This window comes from Python bivittatus, unplaced genomic scaffold (genome assembly GCF_059951505.1).
Source record: "Python bivittatus isolate LINGU-HERP-01145 unplaced genomic scaffold, Pbiv_v1 ctg000020_np1212, whole genome shotgun sequence".
Taxonomy (NCBI): domain Eukaryota; kingdom Metazoa; phylum Chordata; class Lepidosauria; order Squamata; family Pythonidae; genus Python; species Python bivittatus.
Genome location: NW_028277030.1, coordinates 23,974,497 through 23,998,657, shown reverse-complemented (window position 1 = coordinate 23,998,657; position 24,161 = coordinate 23,974,497). Strand labels below are relative to the sequence as shown.

The 24,161-nt window shown below is 35.6% G+C and overlaps 1 protein-coding gene across 1 annotated transcript; it reads left to right on the top strand.

The window, feature by feature from the left end:
* Positions 1-23,059, top strand: DDX1 (DEAD-box helicase 1). The gene is made up of 26 exons (XM_007426144.4): positions 1-110; positions 1,435-1,486; positions 2,626-2,689; positions 3,206-3,235; positions 3,639-3,735; positions 5,074-5,121; positions 5,711-5,794; positions 6,088-6,171; positions 7,104-7,180; positions 8,969-9,041; positions 9,126-9,202; positions 9,657-9,771; positions 10,075-10,213; positions 10,355-10,415; positions 10,886-10,984; positions 11,489-11,578; positions 13,352-13,540; positions 14,245-14,296; positions 14,649-14,795; positions 15,387-15,478; positions 16,779-16,851; positions 17,809-17,881; positions 17,974-18,016; positions 18,282-18,377; positions 21,370-21,490; positions 22,776-23,059. Exons 1-26 carry the CDS (start codon positions 95-97, stop codon positions 22,904-22,906), a joined length of 2,223 nt encoding a protein of 740 aa, XP_007426206.1. The 5' UTR covers positions 1-94; the 3' UTR covers positions 22,907-23,059.
* Positions 23,060-24,161: the final 1,102 nt, after the last annotated feature.

Below are 24,161 nucleotides of genomic sequence, written 5' to 3'. Positions count from 1 at the left end.
CTGAAGCGTGGGACTTTCAAATGCGCAGGCGCTGTAAGTTCGAGAGCTGGAGTCTTGACGTATTGTCCGCCCGGTTGTCGGTAGGAGTGCAGGCATGGCGGCGTTTTCAGGTACGTGGCTCCTTCCAGACAGCCTAGGATGGAGGTAGAGGAAGGCGGAACGGCATGAAACATTGGCTTTGGGTAGTGTAAGTGTGCGCTTTTGGCGAAGAGGGTTTGCGTCAGGACTTTGCGTAAACCCGAGTTTCATCTCGGGTCAGTTTCTGCCGAAGCTCAGCCGCGCCACTAAATCTTAGAAGGGGGAGCCAATTCCTTCTTAAAGGCCGATGTATTTCTCAGCTGATCAGCCATCAAATCCAGTATGTTACAGAATTCACTTACCAAATCCTGTGGATGTTTGCACGACTATAAGATTCATTGAATATAATGTAATTGACATCGGAGAATCTAGGAATGCCCTGGATGTATGTCTACATTATGTTTTATTGTAACACATTGGGATTATAATGGTATTTTAAGCACCCATCCTCACCTACCTGAAAAAGATTGTTCTGCATGTAAAGTACTCTTTGTTAAAGTTAGGACATATATTCAAATCAATCTTATATTTAGAACTTTTTATGTTTGATATAGGGATGTTTATGAAGATTCTCAGTCATCCAGGTGGAATTGTCTGGAGGTTGAGTCATGGCAACTGGACTTCTTTTCTTTTTGGTTAAAGACGTTTCGCTACTTGTTCAAGCAGGATAGACTTTGTCCTTTCAAGGTGTATCCTGTTCTTTCTGTGAAAGGGGCAATCTTATAATTCCCTTATGCAGTGGAATAGTTTAAGAGAGAATGATTTTCAGAAAGAGCAAGCTAACTTAGTTCAGGCAAGGCAGAAGTGTTGATTAGTGTCATATTGCTGATCCTGGGATAAAGGATTACTCTCTGAATGGGTTTGCATTTTTGAAGAAGGTTTGTAGTTTGTGCATATAGTCAGAAATGCTTTAGAGTGCTTATGCTGCTGCAACTAGTGCACTTTACAGGAGGAAAATCTCTTCAGGATTTGCAAGGCTCAAAAATGCCTTGTTTACATGAACATGGTAATGCTGGTTTTAATACGTGCTCAAAGATCAACCTATGGCTAGATTAGAGCCAGATTAGAAACTGTGACTGTTGTCATTGTCAACCTGAATTATGCCAATTCTAAGACTAGTTTTATACTTGCCAGAACAGAAAGGTAAGTATCAAATCAATAAACAGTGGCTTTGATTTTGCATCAAAAGATTGTCTTTTCTCTCACAGTCTCACAGTTGTATATAGTTTATACAATATTCTAGCATGCATATAATGATGCAGCATTAAAATTTATAATGAAAGTTTGGCAAACTTATTTTTCCTCCTCAAAATGTATTAACACAGTTTGTTAATGCTATTGCTTCTCTGCTTGTAGAAATGGGTGTTATGCCAGAGATAGCTCAAGCCGTAGAAGAAATGGACTGGCTGTAAGTATGATTGTTTCTGTTTATTCCTAGCTTTCCTAATGGAAGTAGAAAGGAATTTTCACTGACACTGATGCTACAGACTGATTCTAGAAATCTTGTTTCAGCTTAGTGTAAGATACTTATGGCAGTGATTTTACCATTCATTTAGGAGAAAAGCATGGCTGTAACTCAAGACCCAGTATGCAGAAAAATTAAGCATGTTTGTTGCTCTTAAATTTGTAAACAATTTAAATTTTATTGCACTATGATATCTAAGGGAATGGTTACAAACATGCTTCCTAAAATTGCATATACTCTCTTCTTGTTAAGCAACTGCAATCTGTTCCTTAAATTAGTACCGAAATGGTCGCTAAGCAAAATGGTCGCTAACTGAACATGTGACAGAGAGAGAGAGACTGCAAAAATCATTGTTTGCTCCCATCTCATTAAGATAAAGTTCTCTTGTACAGTGTTCTGTGCATGACCTTTTTTCCCCCCTTTTTTTGCCCTCTCGCAGGGCGGAGAGATTGCTTAAACAAGCTATGTCTTCATGAGCTGTCTTTCTCTGCAGTGCAGCAATTCTGTAAAAAGTACTAACCGCAAATTAACAAGCTCAGCTCTGTGACCTTAATTAGTTGATTAGAACCTTCCTGCCTGCTTCCACTGCTGCCTGAAACTGACCAAACTTTAATCAGCTTCACAGTGAAGGCTTTAGTTGTCAGGTGCACAAAATTTGGTTGTAAATGCATTCATTGGTCATAAAATGAATTTTTTATTATTACCGTCATATTTGTGAATGGTCACTAAGTGAGGTAGCCACTAAACAAGGAGTGTCTGCATTATTTTACAAACAAAATAATCTGAAAAATATACAGGTAGCCCCTGGCTTAAGAACACCCGGGTTATAGATGACCCATAGTTAAGAATGAAGCCTATTCTAGCAAAATTCAAGTTAAATACACAATGGTTCAAGTTAATTACACAATGCTACTTATACAGTATTATACAATAATACTGTTCCAGTTTATGTACAAATTCGACTTAAGGACAGATGTTGGGAACAGAACGCGTTCTCAAACTGGGGACCACCGGTATTCTGAAGATGTTTGGATTTCGGTTTTTCAATAAAGTGTGAAAGATTCATTATGTTTTTATTTTAGTCTACCCACAGATATCCAAGCAGAGTCCATTCCATTGATTTTAGGAGGTGGCGATGTACTCATGGTATTTATTACAGCAGTCTGTCTTATGTTGTATTATGTAGTGCTTTATACTTACACTTACATTCTGCCTTGTGTCAAACTATACCTCCACTGTTAGTTCAAACTTTATATAGCATCTTAGTATACTATGGTAATGTTCCTTACATATATATTGGAAAATCACAATTTAGAGATGAATATCCAGGTTATATAATGAAACTGAGTAAGTTAACATTCTTTTTATATAAAATAAATCCTGCATCTTTGATGCCTAGCTTCAGCTAAGACTAGCTACTTACTGGACTCTACAATATTTATACATTTTTTCCTAAATGGCTTTTTGAAACAGGATGCATGGCTAATTTTGTTTTGGAAGAATTAAAAATGATAGTATAAAATAATTATCAACAGCTAATATATCAATGTTTTGCTGGGATTTTACAATTTCTTTCTACTGTTTAATAACTTGAAACTGTTAAACCTTCAATTACCAAAAAAATAACTCATATCTTCATGTTTTATTAAATTTTCTACCCAGGCTGCAGAAACTGGGAGTGGAAAAACTGGTGTAAGTGAAATTACTATTTTGCAAAGTAATACTCAGTTATATACTTCTAATGCATGCAGTTCTGGTGGAAATGTAAAGTATTTCATTAATAAGTGACAGTATGTTTAGCCAACAGCTGTACTATTAATTAGTTTAGCATAGTGTGTAAAGGTGGACCCATGTCTATGATCTGGGTGACTCTAAGAGACTTAATCACAGATACCCTGTCAGTAAGTATTCCATCCGTACATGTGGCTTAACGTGTTATATAAATGTTATGATAAGATGTATCAACATTGTTGAATTATTAATTTTTTAAAAAACTTTGGTCTTGTTTCTTTTTAGCCAAAATTATGTTTTGGCAAAATTTGTAACTCAGGCCTTGAATAACATTATTAGTGAAATAAACAACTTTATATTTCAGGCATTCAGCATCCCAGTTATTCAAATTGTTTATGAAACTCTGAAAGATCAACAGGAAGGAAAAAAGGGTAAAACTACTATTAAAACTGGTGGAGGAGGTAAGGCTTTTCCAAGAGGATTACTAAAATTTATACACCCTGGATATCTGGAATCTAATGTGAATTGAAGTTTGTGTATATAGCTTATTTATAATTACAAACTATAGGTGATACCTCTAGCCATAGATAAGGTGTGTAAGAATAATTCATCTGTTGTCTAATAAAAGCAGTTGTGTATTCAGCTTGGGCTAAAAAGAAGTGTGACATTGGTGTCATACTTAATGATATTGTGGAATACTTTTGCGATATCAAAATCATGCCAGTATTTTTCAAGCAGAATATCTGGCTTATAACAATGCTATTTTTGTATTTCTGATATCTGTCAGAAATGTCTATATGTTGATTACTTCATAGTTTTTTTGCACATTTTTTTAATCAATTAATTTATATGACCGCCCATCTCACCGTAGTGAGTCTGGGCAACTAACAATAGTTTAAAACACAACCAGCAAAGAAAATACGTAACTGGCAGCCCAGGTGAAAACCCCAATAGAACCACAGTTAACATAACCATCTCATAGGCTCTGACAGTCCAATCCCCAAGCCTGGGAATGTAGCCGCCTCTTCAAGGCTTTGCAAAAGGCCAGTCTGATGTCTTGGGGAAATGATATGCCAGAGCGTAGATGCAATGACAGAAAAGGTTCTCCTGGGTCCCTCCACATGACATTCCGTAATTGACATGATCGATAACATGCCTCTTCTGCTGGATGCAATGGGATAGGTAGAAACAAACAGAGATTTATGACAAAAAAGTTGAATTTTTTACAGGTTTGCCTTACCTTCAAATTCAGTATAGACAGTGTCTTTACAGCTTTCTGATATTCTGCCAAAGTGTATTATTAAGTATTTACAGGTAGTCCTTGACTCAAGATCATTCATTCAGCAACCATTCGAAGTTACGGCAGCGCTGAACAAAGGAACTTACAACCCATGCCTGAAGTTATGGCCATTGCAGTGCCTCTGCGGTCATGTGATCAAAATTCAGGCACTTGGCAGACCACCCACACTTATGACCACAGGGGCATTTCAACTCCCCCCACGCACCTATCTCCCTCCATCTATGCCCTTTTGGCCCCCTGCTGCCCTTCACTCTGCCAGCCAAGCTAACCTTCACTGTCTTCTTGCTCCCACTGCTGGCAAGGCATGCCTGGCTTAACTGCTGGGCCGGGCTGGGGCTGGGCTTTGCACTGCAAAAAAAAAAAAAAAAGCCAAAAACAGCCCCAGAGCTGTGGTGCACCAAAAAGCCCCTTTGCAATAAGCTCCTGGGCAGGGCTGGGCTTCATGTTCCCCTCCCCCCAAAAAAGCCTTTTTTCCCTTCTCTGCTTTTTTTCTCATTAGTGCTCAACAAATGGCAAATGAATCCCTATGACAGAGGAAATGCATTTGGTAAGCCTTGTATTAACCTCTTCTATAGATCTTGGTAACTCTATATGTATGTGAAATCCTAGGCTTGGATGGGAGATCTTCCAGGAATTTGAGTTTCACAGAAGGAGGAAAGAGTATAAATATAGCCAACAAGATTTTTTTTTCCCCTGTTAACGTGACTGGATAAATTTAGGTATTATTATTTTAATGTGAATTGAAATTCTGCAAATACAGATGAGAAATTGGGGAAGCTGTAATAGTTTCATACAGCTTTCCCCGTCTTGATTTGCAAAACTTTTGGAGCTACATGTCACCCATCTCTGGCCATTGGCTCTAATGACTGAGACTAATGGGATTTTTAATCTACAACCATGAGAAAAACTGGCTTAATTCATAAATTCCACTGTGTTTTTTAGAGTTGATCAAAAATCATGGAAAAGTGATAACTCAAGTTTTATAAGGGCTATTATCCCATGGATGCCTATTGCAAATTATTACGTTTTCTTAAGAAAGAGTATGCACCACATGTTTTGTTGCTTGCATGTGAGTTAGGCATTGCAAAAATAGCTATAATAGTTCTTGGTATTTTTAACTCCTTTTGCTTTTTTAGCTATTGGAGCTGATGGTCTCTGCTGTCAAAGCAGGGAAATAAAAGAATGGCACGGATGTCGATCAACTAAAGGCGTAACTAAAGGTACTAAATAACAGGGTTTATGCTTATATGTGAAAAATTAGGAATACTTGAGCTAGAATATTCAGTTTTTTCTCTACTTTCAAGGCAATGGTTAAAGATTTAGGCAGAGCAGCATTTTCACACAATGACCAATATTGTCTCTTAGGTCAATATAACTCTGAGAAGGACTTCACTGTTTTGGAGCCTATTCAGGCTATTTATTACTATATTTTGTATTCAAGTTAAAAGTAACATTTGATCTGATCACAATATATTGAAGATGAAATCAGTTGCATGTATTTTAAATGTTTTAGGGAAATATTACTATGAAGTGTCCTGTCGCGACCAGGGATTATGCAGAGTTGGATGGTCCTCTTTGCAAGCTTCATTAGATTTGGGTAAGTAGTATCATAACAATCAGGATTAAGTACTGACCCTTAATGAGAACACATAACATTAAAGATTGTTTGACAATTCTAACCTGAAAAACTGAGGGGGGGGGGCGGATATACTGTTTCCAGAAAATCTGATATGCGACTGTTTTGATACTGTTTTTAGTATTTTTCTTTGTTTATAATGATCTCCACCAGCTTCTGAGGTAAATAAAGACTTCACAGTGTAATCACTAAACTGAGCATTTTGTTTATGCCAGCACTTCATGGCAAGACTTTGGCCTTAATTTAGTCTACTTAAACATGATTAATTGTACTAGAATGATGGTTTATGTTCCATCTGCACTCCTCTCCAAATGGTTAACAGTCCATGACTGGATTGGTCATGATGTCACCAAAATATGTTCCTTCTTTCCCATATGTTAATATCCATCCATGTGAGGAAGTGCAGAATATCAGTGGGAAAGGACAATTTCTGTGGAGGGACAACATATTCATAAAGAAATCACCCACACTTGTTTCAGTGCAGAGCTAATAAGCAGTATACTGAATAAAAATACATACATACTTGTCTCAAAAGTTTAAGAAACTAAAATACATGATTTGTTCCCCCTCCCAACACTCAGTGAATGATCTTGCTCTTTTTACAGAACTAAGGCCCAAGTGAAACTCTGTAATGGAGAAAATGGGCATTTTTATGGAATTTTTTCTTCCCTTGCAGCCCAGCATAAATTCTCATATTCTTCCTCAATCCTCCAGATAGTTTTTTTTTTGGGGGGGGCGGTCACAAAGGCATAGAAAAGAATAAAAGTGCCCAAATCACCACCTTCCTCTCTTCTTCCAGTGCAAACCCAACTTAAGTACAAGAGTGGATCCATTTGAATATATTTGATCGAAAACTGTATGGTTTTAATTGTGGTTTCTTAATTATTCTTTAGGTACTGATAAATTTGGCTTTGGATACGGCGGAACCGGAAAGAAATCTCATAACAAACAGTTCGATAGTTATGGGGAGGTATGTTTTTTTTCCCCCATTTTTAAACAAAATGTTGTGGGGAAATTAGACAGATTCTGAGGAGGTAGATTCAGTTTATAGTTCAGCTGCACAGGTCTCATAAAGGAAGGGGCGTGGCAGGGAGGAACAATTTAAAAGTTTTTTTAAAAAAATAGAAATGAACTCAGTGAAGCTTGCTTAGGTAACTGTTTTCTTAAAGGCTAAAATAGGTTCACTGTAGAGCCATATAAGAAGCAGTAGGAAAATCTTGATACTGATTCCTACCACGTCAATTTGTGCTGTGTTAGTTGTGTCCATTTACAGCTGCAGCCAGGATTCCATTTCTAGCATATCAGCATAAATGTCGCCATGGGGAGCTTTATTGTTAGAGTGTGATACAGCACAGTCTTGACTTTACTTCCATCATATACCACTCTTCGTGCATTCAGGAAGTAACCAATTATATAATTGCATGATATATTTTGTAATTCAAAGACATTCACTTTATCGTATACATTATCTAAATCAAATGTATGCTAAATTTTCTTTTACACATTTCTTGGTGATAGGCTGAAAAAATCTGATCTTCATACCCCCTATGCATTTCCCAAATTTTGTTTGTTACTTTCATTCTAGTTTGTTTTATTTATTTATTTCTCTTCCATGTCCATTTTTTTTCAAGATGCACTCTTGACACACAATAAATAATAGCCTGCTTCTCATTCAGGACCTCTCATCACTCATGTATCCTTCACTTATTATCTCAGTCTTTCATCATAAACCATCAAATCACTCATGCTTTTCAGTTTATTCCATTTCCATGTGTATACTTGAATAGACTTAAACCACTCAATGAAAATAAGCAGAAGTTGAAACAGACACTGTTCTTACTCATTCTTGGATTATGGAATGGCCCAATGACTTTTTCTGTATTCTTCTTAGCTTGCTTCTGCCTATCTATTCAAATCTCCTCTTGCAAAAACATAGTATTTTCCCCCTGGAGAAATGCTGCCATTAACAATAAAAACTCACTCTAAATCTAACTCTGACTGTAAAGTAAGCCATAGAACCCAAAGATGCCCAGCCCTAACTCTAACCTCATAATTATGTCAATACAAATATTTCATCAAGTTAGAGTAAATATTTCTATTGGCATCAGGAAAAAGTTAGATTTAGGGTTATATTCTCCAGAGGTCTATGCTTGCATTTTTTGTCAGAATCACATTTTTTAAATGATTAATGGTGGTCTGGGCTTCAGCATATGGTTGGGAGAGAGTGGTGATATTATAGATAGGGAAAATATAGAGTTCTTTGAGGTTTGTAAATAATAGTAATGTCAGGATTAGATTTAGAAGACATTACCCATTGTAATGGCCTGTGGGAATATCCTTGAGAGACAGGAGGAGGAAGGGCCATAGCCAGGGCAATGGTCAGATAAGAGAGATTTCAGCCCACAGAAGGAATGGGATTGTGGAAAGTATCTCAGAAGGGACCCTCCCTGGTTCCCTGGAAAGTAAAGACAAGGAGGGAGAGAAGCACTTTCAGATTTGCAAGATTCTGTTACTGTAAACTTACAATAAAGGTAGCGTTAGATACTCATGGTTTTTGTTTCTTGTCCGAACGACCTCAAAAGGCTGACATCTGTCATCCTGTAAGTTCATTCCATCTGGCACCCAGCTCTGAACAGGTAGAAATGATTTTGTCTGTGAAATGCCTGGCCGGTTCCTTGACCCCCTGTCTGGTCATCTTTGCTTTTCATCTTTTGCCTTCATATTCCTTTAAGATAACACATGTTCTTCTTTTATACAGGAATTCACTATGCATGACACAATAGGTTGTTATATAGATGCCGATAAGAGTCAAATCTCATTTTCAAAAAATGGTAAGTAATCTATGTTTTTTCCACTAAGTAATGAATTAAATTTATTAATGAGACAAATGTTTCCACACAGTCCTTTTCTTCCAGGAAAAGATCTTGGACTTGCATTTGAAATTCCACAGCACCTAAAAAACCAGGCCCTCTTTCCAGCCTGTGTCCTAAAGGTAATCTTTGTCTCCTTCACAAGGTTTAAAGAGCTAGAGGAACAGTGGAGGGAATAGTGATGAGCAAGTGTGGTAATTTTAGTTCTTTGCATAGTTACAGCAAAACCTAGAAAGTAATAACATTTTTTTAGAATTTTGTGTGGGGGTTTGTGTTCTTTTTGAATGGCAAGATCTCATCCTATATCACAATTCACTTCCAAAATCAGTCATGCAAATGCCCTCTGGTTGCAGATACGCTAAATAAAATAAAAACAGAGAGAATTTAATGTTATCATAAGAAAGAAGCCAAATTTCAACTTGTTTGGGTTATAGTGGTTCAGAAAAATTTCTTCCTTCCTCTAAAAATGACTTAAGAGGCAAGCTTTAGCAGCAATCAATGAAAATGTTTTAGGTGTTTATTCTCACTCATTTTGATAATCCTACACATATTTTTTCTTTTACACATCCTTCTTAGAATGCTGAATTAAAATTCAACTTTGGTGAAGAGGATTTTAAGTTTCCACCCAAAGATGGCTTCATTGCTATTGATAAAGCTCCTGAGGGTAATGTCGTGAAGTCCCAGCACACAGGTACGTTGGATGTACTCTCAGGTTTAGGAATCACTGTGAAAGGCATTTTATATAACAGAGCTAAGAACATGAAATACCAGGTTGAGTTAGTCATGCTTATAATAGACCCATTGAAAACAAATGAACTCAGATTGCCTATGACTAATTTAGGTCCTATTTATTTCTGTGAATCTATATTCCATGCTGCTTTATGTGAATCCTGAGCGCTGTCTTTTAGACCTTCCTACCTTGTAAAGTAAATACATTTAGAATTATTTTCAGCTATCATCTCAAAACTGAAACTTCTGCCCTGTCCTATTTCAGGAAGTGCACAAGTAGCACAGACAAAGAATTTACCAAATGCTCCCAAAGCTTTGATCGTGGAGCCATCCAGAGAGCTAGCAGAGCAAACTTTGAACAATGTGAAGCAATTCAAAAAATACGTTGATAATCCTAAATTAAGGTAAGGTAAAATGGGTGAATTACAAAGCAGGAATGAATGAACTGAGAGTTGCATTCTTCCATATAAAATCATATTTTTCTTTCATTCTGGAGAGAATGACTGAATAGCACAATATGTGATTTGCTACCGTACTTCTCTTAGGGAACTCCTGATTATTGGTGGTGTTGCTGCAAGAGAGCAGCTCTCCATATTGGAGCAAGGGGTAAGTGAGATGGTATTTTATTTCAGTTTGTATAAGTTAAGGTAATTTTCTTTTAAGTACACAGGTGTATTTAATTGTTCAAGTCAAATGAAAAGTTTTTTTTTTTAATTATAAAAATGAATCTAACCTAAAAAGGCAAATGCTATCCCTCTCCCCCTACCTAGCAACACTGGGATGGGTAAGCCTAAAATATGAATTAATAACAATTTAAATACTGAGCTAGAATTTTTGTTCCCCTTCAATAATCTATATGTTTCTGGATTTAAATTGAGATAAAAAAGAGAGAAGCGTTATAAAGCAGTATGTTCAGTTAATGCTCTTTGAATATTGCTCTTATTTATCCACAGTTTCAAGCATCACTTTAAAAAATCTAAAGGAAGACTCTTGCTTCTGAGTAGGGGTAAAAATGGTGTTGCTGCTTCCATTTTATTTTGTCAAATACAGTATAGCATTGCATTTTAATTTTACAGGTAGACATAGTTGTTGGAACTCCGGGAAGATTGGATGATCTTGTTTCGACTGGAAAATTGGCTTTATCTCAAGTTAGGTTCCTAGTTCTTGATGAGGCTGTGAGTATCACGCGCTTTTTAAAACAATCTACCAATACAAATATACATATTTGTGCTATGGTGATGTTTCCCTTGATTCTGTAGCATGCATGACCCGTTGACTCATTGCATGGCCAGACAATTTACTTTGATCTGAAGCTAATAGAGGCATGCAAGAGTTGCTCATGACTGGGCTAATTTTTCAATTGGAAATGATTAGTGTGTGACTTTTCAGAAAGGTGTCTCAGAAGCATTGAAGCTTGAAGCACATCCAATTATTACTAGCTTTTTGTGTACTTCCCAAATTCACTCTGAACATGGGATAAACAAGACAAATTATAACTATTCACCGGGTGGCTGCCATCTGTCCTCTCCTCATTTTCATCTGCCAGATTTCTTCACTGAATGTCCTAATTTGTTAACTGGATTTGATGGAATCATCAGACTAATCTCCATGCATCTTAACTTTAGAAATTTTATCTAGGCAATGTAATGAGACTGCTAACATCTCTGTTCCCCACACAGGATGGCCTCCTTAGTCAAGGTTATTCAGATTTCATCAACCGAATTCATTCTCAGATTCCTCAGATAACTTCTGATGGGAAGAGGCTACAGGTATGAAGTTTGCTTACTATTTCTGTGTTGACATTTTCCATAATTTATTATTACTGTATCTAGCAAATGTTGATTTGTTATGTGACTCTATTTAGGTGAAAGTAAATTGTGCACATTGAGCTTTAGCAAATCATAGGCATGCATATTTTATTATATATCAGTTTGGCTGGGATAGTTTCATTATAAAATAACATGAAGAATAACAAAAACATCTCTCCCTTTTGTATCTCCCAAATCACTGTTTGCAACTACCTGTATCAGATACTTCTTTTGCAAGTGAAAATGACACTAGGAAGAACTGTCCATACTAGCCAAATAAACAAAGCTGGCTTCTCTTGTGTTTTTGTTTTTTCATGCGTATACAGTAGATCTGTAGCACAGAAGACTTAAACTATATGTGTGGCAAATTGTACATATTCACTAAGCATGATTTTCTACGTAACCATAGTTAATTCATAGGCATTTTGATAGAACAAAAGGTATGGCTCAGGGTTATAAGGCAGTACTGTTACACTTGAAGAGAACAGTCCTAACAGGAGGAAAGGCTGATGTGACAGATACTTCTTTTTTTTTAATAGTAATTTTATTAAACATTATGATTAAAAAGATAAAAAGTAATACAAACTGAAAAAATAGAAGAATAAAAAGAAAATAAAGAGCAGAGAAGAAAAAAGAAAAAAATTGAACAAATAGAGAAGAAAGAAAAAATAAGACTATACTAAAGAAAAAGGAAAGAAATATATAAAGAAATGACTTCCCCCTTCATCACAAGTATAAACAACTTTAGTAACCTTCTCTTAAAATACAACAAATGATCTCTTCTTTTCATATCTCATCTTTTATTTATAAACAAATCCTTAAAGCCTGGTTGTTGTTCAGTCCTGATCAGGAAAAGTCCATTAAGGACTTTTTCATACAGAGATGTATGAAATCTTATTTCAAATCCATCTGGACCCTTAGTCTGTTTGTAACTTTCCAAAATCAAAGTTCTAATCACCCTTTTGCTATTTATTCCAAAAAAATACATATATTCTTAAGTCCTTAAATTTGTATTTAAAACTTCTTTTGCTAAGGATTAAAGGAAACTCAGTCCAATGCTGTAAAACTTGTTGATCCGAAGGTTCCTAGTAGCTGAAAAGCAGTTAAAAGCAATTTCCGAAAGTGATTAGAAAAGGAAGTACACGAATCTAGTGTCCTTTTGAAGGCACTGTGGTTTGAGCAAAAAGATGGCTATTCCCTCATCTCCCAGAGCTCTAAACTTGCCAGAAACTGCTGTCTTGTGGTCTCCTCACAAGGAGCAACTGTATGGAGCGCTTGCGGGCGATCTCAAGTCCTCTCCTTATCCGGAGAGGAATTACAAAGAGCTGATCTACTCATCGGCTCTTCATTCTGCTGCAGTCATCTCAGAGGCATCTTACGTTTGCCATTTCTTCCCCAGAAGAAATGCCATTTCTGCCTATCAACAGAAAAAATCTAGTAGAAGCCTAATTAGAGCCTCAGATCAGAGGCTCTAATCTCCACCCCCTTCCCCAATTCTGCTAGCAAAACACTGCTATTCCCCATCTTCATTTCTCATAAATGACTGTCTGAGAGGCATAGGATTGCTTTATAAATTGTGCCATATCTCAGATTTTAATACTGAAATGTGGCTACGCTTTTTCATTCATCACTGCCAGTTTTACCAGATATAAAAGGCTCAATAACTGATATAAAGTGTACAGACACCCTCATTCTAAAACTTCAGCCTTAACCTGAAACCATTTGTGTTTTAAGGTCATTGTATGTTCTGCAACTCTGCATTCATTTGATGTAAAGAAGTTATCTGAGAAGATTATGCACTTCCCCACCTGGGTAGATTTGAAAGGCGAGGATTCTGTCCCCGATACCGTGCACCATGTTGTTGTTCCTGTGAACCCCAAAAATGACAAACTCTGGGAGAGGGTTGGTAAAAATCACATCAGAGTAAGTGTAAATCAAAACTTTTTGTTTGGTTTTCAATTTGATGAAAATTAAAGGCAAATAGACATGCCTAAGTCAAAGTGGAATGTTGTAAAGTTAGGGGGAAATTTGATTTCAAAACTCAAATTGAGAGGGTTAAAGACTAGTCTAACTTACCACAGTTAGCTAAAAAATGGAAGCAGGGCAGTCTGTGCACAGTGAAGCATAACAACAGGTTCACTTGATACAATTAATGAAAACTGGGCAGAACTTTATCTAAGCTGAGATGATCGCAAAGCTTAACTCAGAATGGAATAAAATACTTTTATTTGGATATGTATTTAAATAACTAATTGGATGGGAGAAGTAATCATTCTGCTGCACTATAGGAGGTATAGGGTTGGCATATTTATCCAAAGATGTTAATGGAAGTACTCATGAACAGTTTTTTCTGCTAGAATCTGGATTAAATTAAATTAATTAAAAGAAAAAGTTTAAACTGTTTTTGCTTGACAGGATTATCCATTAGACTGGAAGTCTTAGAATAATTTTATATAATTTTTTTGTAGTTGTATGCTACATTTTTTCCCAGAACTCTGCCCAATAAAAGTAAAGTATTAATTCCTCATATTTTAAGGCAGTGTCTTGATTTAAGAAATCCTGTAGGCCATCTTACTATAACAGATATCTTTGGTCACAGTTTTAATTTTCATAATTTAACTTTGCAGACAGATGAAGTACACTCAAAGGATAATACAAGACCTGGTACAAATTCTGCAGGTAATCACTGCATTGGTCAAACTGCTATAAGATGTTTTATGTATATATCTAAATGCATGTTGAAGACAATGGGTTAACGAAGCGTTTAATAAAGAAAAGTGTCTCTGAACCAATTTGTTACATTTTGTTTCGAATCTCAGACCCATGGTTTTTTTTCCTTGATCAAAAGCTTAAAAAGAGATTAAAAAAAATACAGAAGTTTTAAAATATAGTTAAAACTATTCAATATTATTCCAAAACAATTACTATACAGTAATTCTCTATTAACCTACATGTCAGAATAAATTGCTGGGTTTTGTGTGTGTAATGTATTTGATATATCATGTAGGAATAATTTATGTTCTTCTTGCAGAAATGTGGTCAGAAGCTATTAAGATTTTAAAAGGAGACTATGCTGTTCGTGCCATCAAGGAACACAAGATGGATCAAGCAATAATCTTCTGTAGAACAAAAATAGATTGTGATAATATGGAACAATACTTTATACAGCAAGGAGGAGGTAGTAGTTCTGTGCTTGTTATGTTTCACTCCTTTCTTTTATGGACTTATTTTTTCCAGATTTTTTTTTTTTTTTTTGCAAAGGGTAGCTTTTCACGATAGATACTTTCCTACTGGTAGGATTGTTTTTTTTTTTTAACTGCTTCAAAGAGTGGAATTGGCTTCACATATGCATTGCTGCTCTACAAAAATGTACAAATAAAGTTTCTCTTCAGCAATTCAGAGATCCTCTTTCGACTTTTCTTTTAGTTCAGTTGACTATTCCACAAGTCAAATAATCTCCTCCTTTAACTTCTGTGGTAGCAGAGGAAACATCAATGATTAGAAAAGTGTCTTCAAGGCCAGTAGCATGGGCATACAACCTTTTTCAGTGTACTCAAAGCAGAAATTGGGCATGTCCAAAGTAAGCGTGTGTATATTTAAGGTAATAAGCATGTGTATATTTAAGGTAATAAGAAGAGCAACAAAATGAGAAAGTCTTCTTTAAAAAGAAAACCTCCACCATGTTTCAAGAGAAAATGTTGGAATGCTGGTTGTGACGATATAGTAACACAATATATGGAGTTTCTAATGTATTCTGATTGTTCTTTAGGCCCAGATAGGAAGGGACATCAGTTCTCATGTGTCTGCCTGCATGGAGACAGAAAGCCTCATGAGAGAAAACAGAATTTGGATCGCTTTAAGGTAATTTTGGCTTTAATGAACTAATAGCTAAATGGCCTCCATATTGAGGGCTGAAAATATGGCATGTATTTCAGTTTAATTGATTAATCATTAATTAATAATTGCCTAAGTTAAGATATTGTGCCCCATTCTCCTGTCTGTTCAAGAGTCAGGGTGATGTATCCAGACATAATCCTCCACAAATGGTGAGGCACTTACTTCCTAAGCCCATTCAGAGAGTGGCCAGGGATCCAGCAGTGAAAGAAGAGGGCAGGATAGCCCTTTTCATCAATTCACCATTCCTCATGCAAGCCCAGGAGTACAACATGTGAAGCCACAGTTCTAGAGGGTCCAGAACAACAGTGCAGAGGGGAGATGTTGCAGAAAGGATAAGTTTTTGCCATTCCTGCCCCACTCATTCGTGCATCATTACTAAAACGTAATACACAACTGCATCCTGCCCAAGTTCTTTTTTTTTGCATAAAATAACCAAGCTCCGGGCTAGACCCACAGACCCATCTGGACTGAAACCACCACTCCTCAGAGCCAGTATATTAAAGAGATAGGACTGCATAAGTTACCTACCTGTACAGGAAGCCAGATTCTATTGAATTCTATATAACCAGTCTATAAAACAGAAGAATAACAAAACTTCTGCAACTGATCTAAGCTTGTATCCAGAAACTAATCCTGCAGCACTCTGTTATTCCTATAGCCAGTTGTTGTTCAATGGTAGCCACTGCAGAAGAATGAGGATGATTTTGTCAGCAGCAGCATTTGGATTGTAAGGATCCCTGAGTAGCATTACTGCCCCAAGAAGTTTGGGAAAGTGGATCATGCGGGAGTAGGATGAATTAGTAAAAAAATAACCTTTAGAAGAGAATATATGTAGCTCAGGGTTGAACTGTGCAGTCCTTGGTGCTCTCTGAGCTTAGTTGTTTGCTTGCAGATGTTTCATTACCCAATTAGGCAACATCATCAGTGCTAGTGAGTATGGTGTTGGCCCCTGTTTATATAACACCATACTCACTAGCACTGATGATGTTACCTAGTTGGTAATGAAACGTCTGCAAGCAAACAACCAAGCTCAGAGAGCACCAGGGACTCCACAAGAATAACCTTCATTGGCAATTCTGTTAGGTCAAAGGCCTTTTTATTTAGGGAAGGACTTTTCATGGATTGGAAGAGTATCTTTAGATCCAGCTTTATAGCTTTATTGAATTATTCTGTTTGGTGTTGTTGATACTTTGCATTTAAATTATAATTATTATGTAAAAATGAAATTAAAATACATGTAAATTTACTCAGGTTTTCTGTTTAGAAAGGAGATGTCAGATTCTTGATCTGCACAGATGTAGCTGCTAGAGGAATTGATATCAGTGGTGTGCCTTATGGTAAGAATTGTCAGTACTTTGCCACCATCAGGAAAGCCTTCTCTCAGCTGAACACATGAAGTTGCTGAGTTGGCAGTTGCAACGGGACTGCTGCTGCTGGAAATCAAGTAGTTGCACATACTGGGGTGGGATAGGTGAAGTATCAACTCCAATGAACTTCGCTGAGGTCTCTGTTAGCCCTGGCAAATGCATACGCTGGGTGCTGACACTAGACCTTCCTGCATCTAATCAAACCAAAGCATAATTCCATTTCTAGAGATGTTGTATTGTTTAGTGTGCATGTTATGCAGGTAGATTGCGATTAGTGCAAGTTCAAACAATGCAATATTTGATTTAGTGTGAATTGTAAATTGATACCAGGTTGAGTTTAATGCAACCCAAAATTCAGTTAATCTGAGGCCAGCATGTGCGCACTTGAGGGTAGCGCATGTGCAGTTGTGGTTGGGGTTTTAGACGCTGCTAATCTCTGTGTGCAAAATGGAAAAAAGGAAGATTCTATCAGAGGAAAACAGTACACTTTTTTTTTTAAAAAAGAGGCTCATTATTACATTAAAGCAAAAACGTTATGTCATTGAATGACATGAATGTGGACATAGCAACACTAAAATAGGATAAGATGTTGGAATGCCTGAATCTACAGTATAATTTTTTTATACTGTAAAAAAAAACATATTTTTTTAATGTTTTTATTTTGCTTCCTATAACTACTCTGTGACTTTGTTAACCATAAATTTAAATTATAAATATATTCTTTTTATCCTTTACTGTAATCTTTCATTAATATACATATAAAAATTCATGTTTAAAATTTTCCATTGCCTATTTCCATCGAGCTGGAACCAATTATCATATTTTCCATAGAAATATCACTTTGAATAGTGCAAATTGAAATAATGTGACCATTTTGTGGGATTCATTAAGGAGACAGACCTGTAAACACCCTTCCCTTTCTAACAGTTATCAATGTCACGCTTCCGGATGAAAAACAAAATTACGTGCATCGGATTGGCAGAGTGGGAAGAGCTGAACGGTATGTTTGGAAACTCTTATTTGCCCTTCATCTTATATCTCTTCTGAGATGGTTAAATAAAAGCTCCTTTTTGTTTGTTTTGCTTTTTTTAGCATGGGCCTGGCTATTTCCCTTGTGGCAACAGAGAAGGAGAAAGTAAGTTCTGTTTCCTTAGGACATGGAGAATAAGATTCCTTTGTTTTTAGAACCATCTTGTTTGTTGCATATTTGGGACTATGTGTATGCATACAGCCTTTAAGAGTTTAAACTTAATTCAGTGACATGACAGTTACTTTCTATATATCAAAAATGCTATTCTTGCCATTTTAATTTGCCTTCCTAAATAATTCTTTTAACTATATTTAAATATTTAGTGTTGTTTTTTTTTTAAATTCTTCTAACCTTCAGACTTGTCTCCTAGGTTTGGTATCATTCATGCCCCAGTCGTGGGAAAAACTGCTATAATACTAGACTGAAGGATGAAGGTGGTTGCACTATTTGGTACAATGAGATGCAGGTAATCTTTTTACTAGTTCCACTAAAATCTTTTCCACTAACTTTGCCTTTCAAGAGCAGACATGTTACTTTTAGCTGCAGTTTTTCAAAATGGATATAAAATAGTCAACCCCCAATCATTGATCCACTGGGAGGTTCTAATCAGAGTATTCCAGCATAAGGCTAAGTACATTTTTCATAGCTAGACCCTTTCTGCAGTTTCTTGGAACCTAGAGATTCAGATGTACAATAGAATTCCCGAGTAAGCAGGTAGAGATGGGTAATTGAAGTTGTAAATCATGTTAAGACTATCCATATTATATTACAGGCTAGGCCTTTTCTTTAAAGTATACAGTCTTGTACAATGTAGGCATGCACTTTATTTGTAATATCATGTAACTCTAATGTTTTTAGAACATGTTAATTGTAATCTTTTAAAACTTCAATTAAAAAAAATTAAAAAGATCACTCATGCATACAAGAACTTCCTCAATGCTGAAGTTGTGCTGACTGTGAAGATGGTGGCCATGGGTATATGGGTATAAATTGGGGGACAAGGTTAAACATAGCTTCCATCAGCAAGCCTCTCTTTGCAAGAGTGAATAGACTGATGTGTTGCTTTATTGATTTAGAAAGAGAAATTGGTGCATTAACCATTTCAGGTCGTCTTTGAAATGTGGATATTATGTTGCTGTGTCCATTTTCAGTGGAAGTTTATGGTAAAAAACATTTACGTGTATTTTATGGAAAACATTTAGGTTTGTTGGCTCAAAAATAAAACTTTTGAGCCAGCATTATTTTCATGACTCACAAAATGATGCTGGATCAGTGTTTATGAGCAACAAACCCCGATCTAAAACTAGGGGGAAAAATCTGACATTTGATTTCACTTGGACATAGAACACACACTATCATAGTAATCCAGCATTTCTCTCATCTACAATGGTCCCATTACCTGTTTTGGCAAATTGGGATACCTTTCCCTTATAGACAATACTGGTAGAATCTAGCTTTTTCCCTGTAAGCTAATCAAGCAAGTTTTCAAGTTGTAAGAAATAACTCAAAAGAGAAATATAACACTGAGGCATAAATATGTGTATATTACCACACATATATTGTGTCTGTAGGTGTAGAACACAGCGGTAGACCTGGGTATGTTAGATGATTTCAACTAACCATTCCCAGACAGTTGTTTGACCCTCAAGATAATAAAGTTGGACAACATACCTTTAAACAATTTGTCAGCTAATAAGGTCTCAAATATAGATACTTACTTTTTTCATTAAACTGTTGTTAGTATAATCAGTGTTATGCAAGCAGATATCATGTATTCGGATTTGTTCTGCATGTCCTTTAAATGGTTGAGGAGGGTAATAATTTCCACATCTCTGCTGAAAATGATTTTCTTTTTATATATATATATATAAATTTCCAAAAGGTTAAAATACAAGAAGGTAAAAAAAAAAAGGAAGAAAGAAAAGAAAGATCAATAAAGAAAAGGCATAGAAAAAGAAAGGTAGCTTCCAACTTTCCTTGTTACAGGTTATAAATGTAAAGTTTATTCACTTCTTACTCTAGTATCTAAAAATTTACGTAGTAGAAAATCATTTTTAGTCTAACATTAAAAAAAATTCATAGAATCTATCTATTTCAACAATACATATGATTTGTACAAGATATTTCTATAGGTATAATATCAATCATTGAATCCCAAAATCAAAATTGCATTTTTTTGAGTGTCAGGCAAAAAGTCCAAGAGTAGTTTCTAATTAGAAACAAAGCTAGACACTGTCCTCTCTTTAAGCAAAGTTTTGCCATCTCCGCCAGTTCCATTAATGTCAATATCCATTCTTCGGCTGTAGGTATTTGTAAATCCTTCCATTTTTGTGCATATAAAAGTCTTGCCACAGTTATCATATAGAGAAATAAATTTCTGTGTTGTCTTTGCATTTGTTTATCCATCATACCTAAAAGGATCCAAAAGGAGATCTCTGGTCTCAATTGCAAATCCATCTTCAGAATCTTTTGAATCAGAATACATATCATGTTCCAATATTTCTTAGCTTCTTCACAAGTCCACCATAGATGATAGAATGTACCTTTACACTGATTATATTTCCAGCAAACATTTGAAGTTCCTTTATACATCTTTGACAATTTGTCTGGTGTCAAATACCAATGGTACATTATTTTATAAAATTTTCTTTTGACGTATAATTAAGAGTCACCTTTAACCCTTTATTCCACATATTTTCCCACTGATCCAGCATTATGTTATATCCAAAGTTCTTTGCCCATTAAAAATTATTTTCTGAGCAGAAAATCATCTTTTCACAGAAATACATTATTGAATTCCATCCCTTATCATTAATTGCTTGTAATACTACAATAGATTTTGGTCTCTTGAGATTATAATTAGTGTCACAAAACAAAATGACAATTGATGTAATTCATTTCAATTTTAAATAAAAATCTCTTTTATTTTGCAAATTCAGTATTAAAATTCTGCTAGCCTTCAGTAGATGAATACAACAGAAGATAATTTGTTTGTGCTTAAGTACCATTTCTTATTTTTACTGACTCCTAAAAGATCAGGAGTATACTAAAGTTCTAAGTCTCATTGATTGCAAAGTTTATGTTTTTAATTTGTTTGAGAAGACTGTGCTTGCCCTGAATAAAATACTGGGCAGATACATATATATGAATAACCTAACCATAAGATCTGCTTTCTTCATAATACTGTTTGCTCCTAAGGCATTAGTGCCCTATCTTCTCTTAAGTTTAGTCATTAATTGATCTCAGTAGTGGCTAGGATCAACTTATTGTGCTAAACAATATCATGATTTGTTTGGTGCTGTTGCTTAATGAGATGTGTAAACTTTGACAGTCTTGAGTTATTCAACTAACCATGGCTAAAGTAAAGTGTATTATTTGAACCCATCTATTGTATTGCCTGTCATGGAGAACTGGATATCATCTTACAGCCAAGGTTTCTTGCATTTTATGGCCTTCAGCTTTTAGGTGAGATAGAAGAGCATCTGAACTGCACCATTGCTCAAGTTGAGCCAGATATTAAAGTCCCAGTAGACGATTTTGATGGCAAGGTGACTTACGGAAAAAGGAGAGCTGCTGGTGGTAAGTAGACAACCGCAATCTACCTGCATTTTGGAACAAAGAATTGAATTTTCTGGTGAATTATAATAACTAGGTTATAATTAGGGTTCCTTTCGCTGCCTATTTCAGAACAAGTTCTGATTTTGTTTGGCTTCTTTTTATGTTATGAACTGTGAGAAAGTCCTCCATGTAAAATACTTCAAGGTGCTTGAAAAATAAGGTTTTTGCCTCCTGCTGACCTATAACTCCCCACTTAATGTGTGGAGATGTAATTATCAAACAGATCTTATATTCTTTGACGACCTATTCCTCAGCCATTTCTCTCAAACTTGGCATTTCAGTGTGTATTTTCTGAGGAAATATATCTAAGAATATATTAAAATATCTATTTTGGTAGGATGTTTTTAAAATAATATATTAATATGGAAACAGAGTGGATGTGTGGGTATGTAAATGTGGGTATGTAAACATTCCCTAAAATGTTATCATTTTGACTCTTAGACTAATATTAATTATAACTAGAAATTATATACAGTATAGTATGTAATTTCTTATGTGAAATATTTTGAAGCAGTGTAATTAAACTTTTAAGAAAAAAAAATCTAAAATGCTATTTTGTAAGCACAAAGGTAGATATACTTTTTGTATTGGTAATTTAAAAGAATATTAGCTGTGTTCTGGATACGGTATAATTACGATCCAAATGAATACATATTCAGTGGAATTTGTTTCAGAATGTCACGTTTCTAAAAGTATTTTGATACAATGTGGATGTCTGCTATTTCAAAAGCATTCGTGTACATAAATCTAAGATATCTCTTCAGATCAAGGACAATTTTTTTTTTTTTAATCCAGAGGCCATACATCTTCATTTGCTTGCTTGTTTGTTTGTTTTCAAACACTCCTCCCCCAGATCACATGGGTATAGCAATGCCCCACTGACATCCCTGGCAAGGCCCAAAATTTGGTGTCCTTTTATGAATGGTTGGGCTATTGGAGGGATTTCTTTAGTAAGCCTATTAGAAGCTTAACACACCTCTTTTACTACTTTTTTAAGTGGACAATTATGCTGCCTAATTCAGTGATTTGCTGCTGAATTTAAGAGTCATTAGCTTGGGCAGCGGTTTAAAAACAGTCTGGGAGCCACATGCAGGCCATAAGATGCTCACTTCATCTTTAGATTATGGCTAGTAATGTTTGATAGGGCAATTTTTTATTAGAGGTTACCTACATAGGAATAATCAATACTCTGAATGGTTGTACCTACATAGAGGAAAGGGATAACTTAGACTTTGGATCTTTGCAGGTGGAACATATAAAGGCCACGTGGATATTCTGGCACCCACAGTGCAAGAGTTGGCTGCCCTTGAAAAGGAAGCTCAGACATCTTTCTTGCATCTTGGTTACCTTCCTAATCAACTGTTTAGAACATTTTGAGTTATGCCTCAGGTGAAACCTGGATCTTAAGCCTGTATGAAGTGCTGTGTCTGTACTGACTTTCTCTCAATCTTGCATGTTCAACAACCTTGGAAAAGTGTAAACCTTGATGAAGCTACTAGTACTGACCCAATAAAAATGAACTGCTCATAATCACATTTGTGTTTTATGTTTTCTTTTCCCCAGATACGTTAGAGGGATATCTAGTCTAGGGATTCTTACTGAACTGAATGCATTGTTTAAAACTTGAGAATTTGTTTCAGTCATCATCAGATTTGGACTTTGATGGATGGATGTGGAAAAATTAAATGTTAGCACAATGTTTCAGAGAGTTTGAAAATTAGCTTTACTCTAAAGTTCAGGGAGAGTAAAATTCTACACAATATATCTCACATTACTAAATGTGTGTAGAAAAAAATAAAGCTCCTGCATTTAAAAAGCAAGCAATACTGGTGGCAAATGTTGAGTTTATAATCAAATTAATTGAGTAGATTAATAGCATCTCCAGTAATCTGTGGATATATTTTTAACATGCTAATCTCGCAATGATCTAACTATGTATACTCTTCAGCAGTTATGAGATCCCAGAAGTAATTGTTTCAACATACCTTTGGTTTCACTCTTTAAGTGAAAATGATGAAATAACAAAAAATAAATTATGTGGAAACTTGGCCTGAATTTGACGCAATGGAGGGAAAACCATTTCACTGAATGGAGAACGTCTACTTTTCTCCACTAGAGAAAAAGTAGAAGACAACTCCTCATTCATTTCAAACTTTTGGATAATGTTTAAAATTCATAATTTTGCTCCTTGCCTTGCTCGGTCTTTCTGCAGTTGATGAAAAATAAAGCAGTTCACACAGCTAATGAGTACACTGTATCTTGATGATCATAATATATTTATACTGAAGGATCTGCATTGCTTAGCAATTATTTTCTGATTCAGTTCAAAGAGGTTGGGTTTAACCTTTAAAGCCCTAATCAACTTACAGCCTGGTTATTCATGAACAATATTGTTGAGTTCATGCAACAGAGCTTTCTCCTGAGATGCTTTCGGGCAGTGAAGAAAGGACCCTGTGGACCTTCGCTTAATCCTATTCTCCCTGCTTTCAGAAAGGGCATCAAAATTAGCTTTTTAATTATAATTTTAGTTATTTAACATTATAATATAAATAATATCTTTATATTTAACTTTGAAAAGAATATTTTGAATTTTAAGTTTGGGGTAATGATCACACTTTTAATAGTGTTTAAT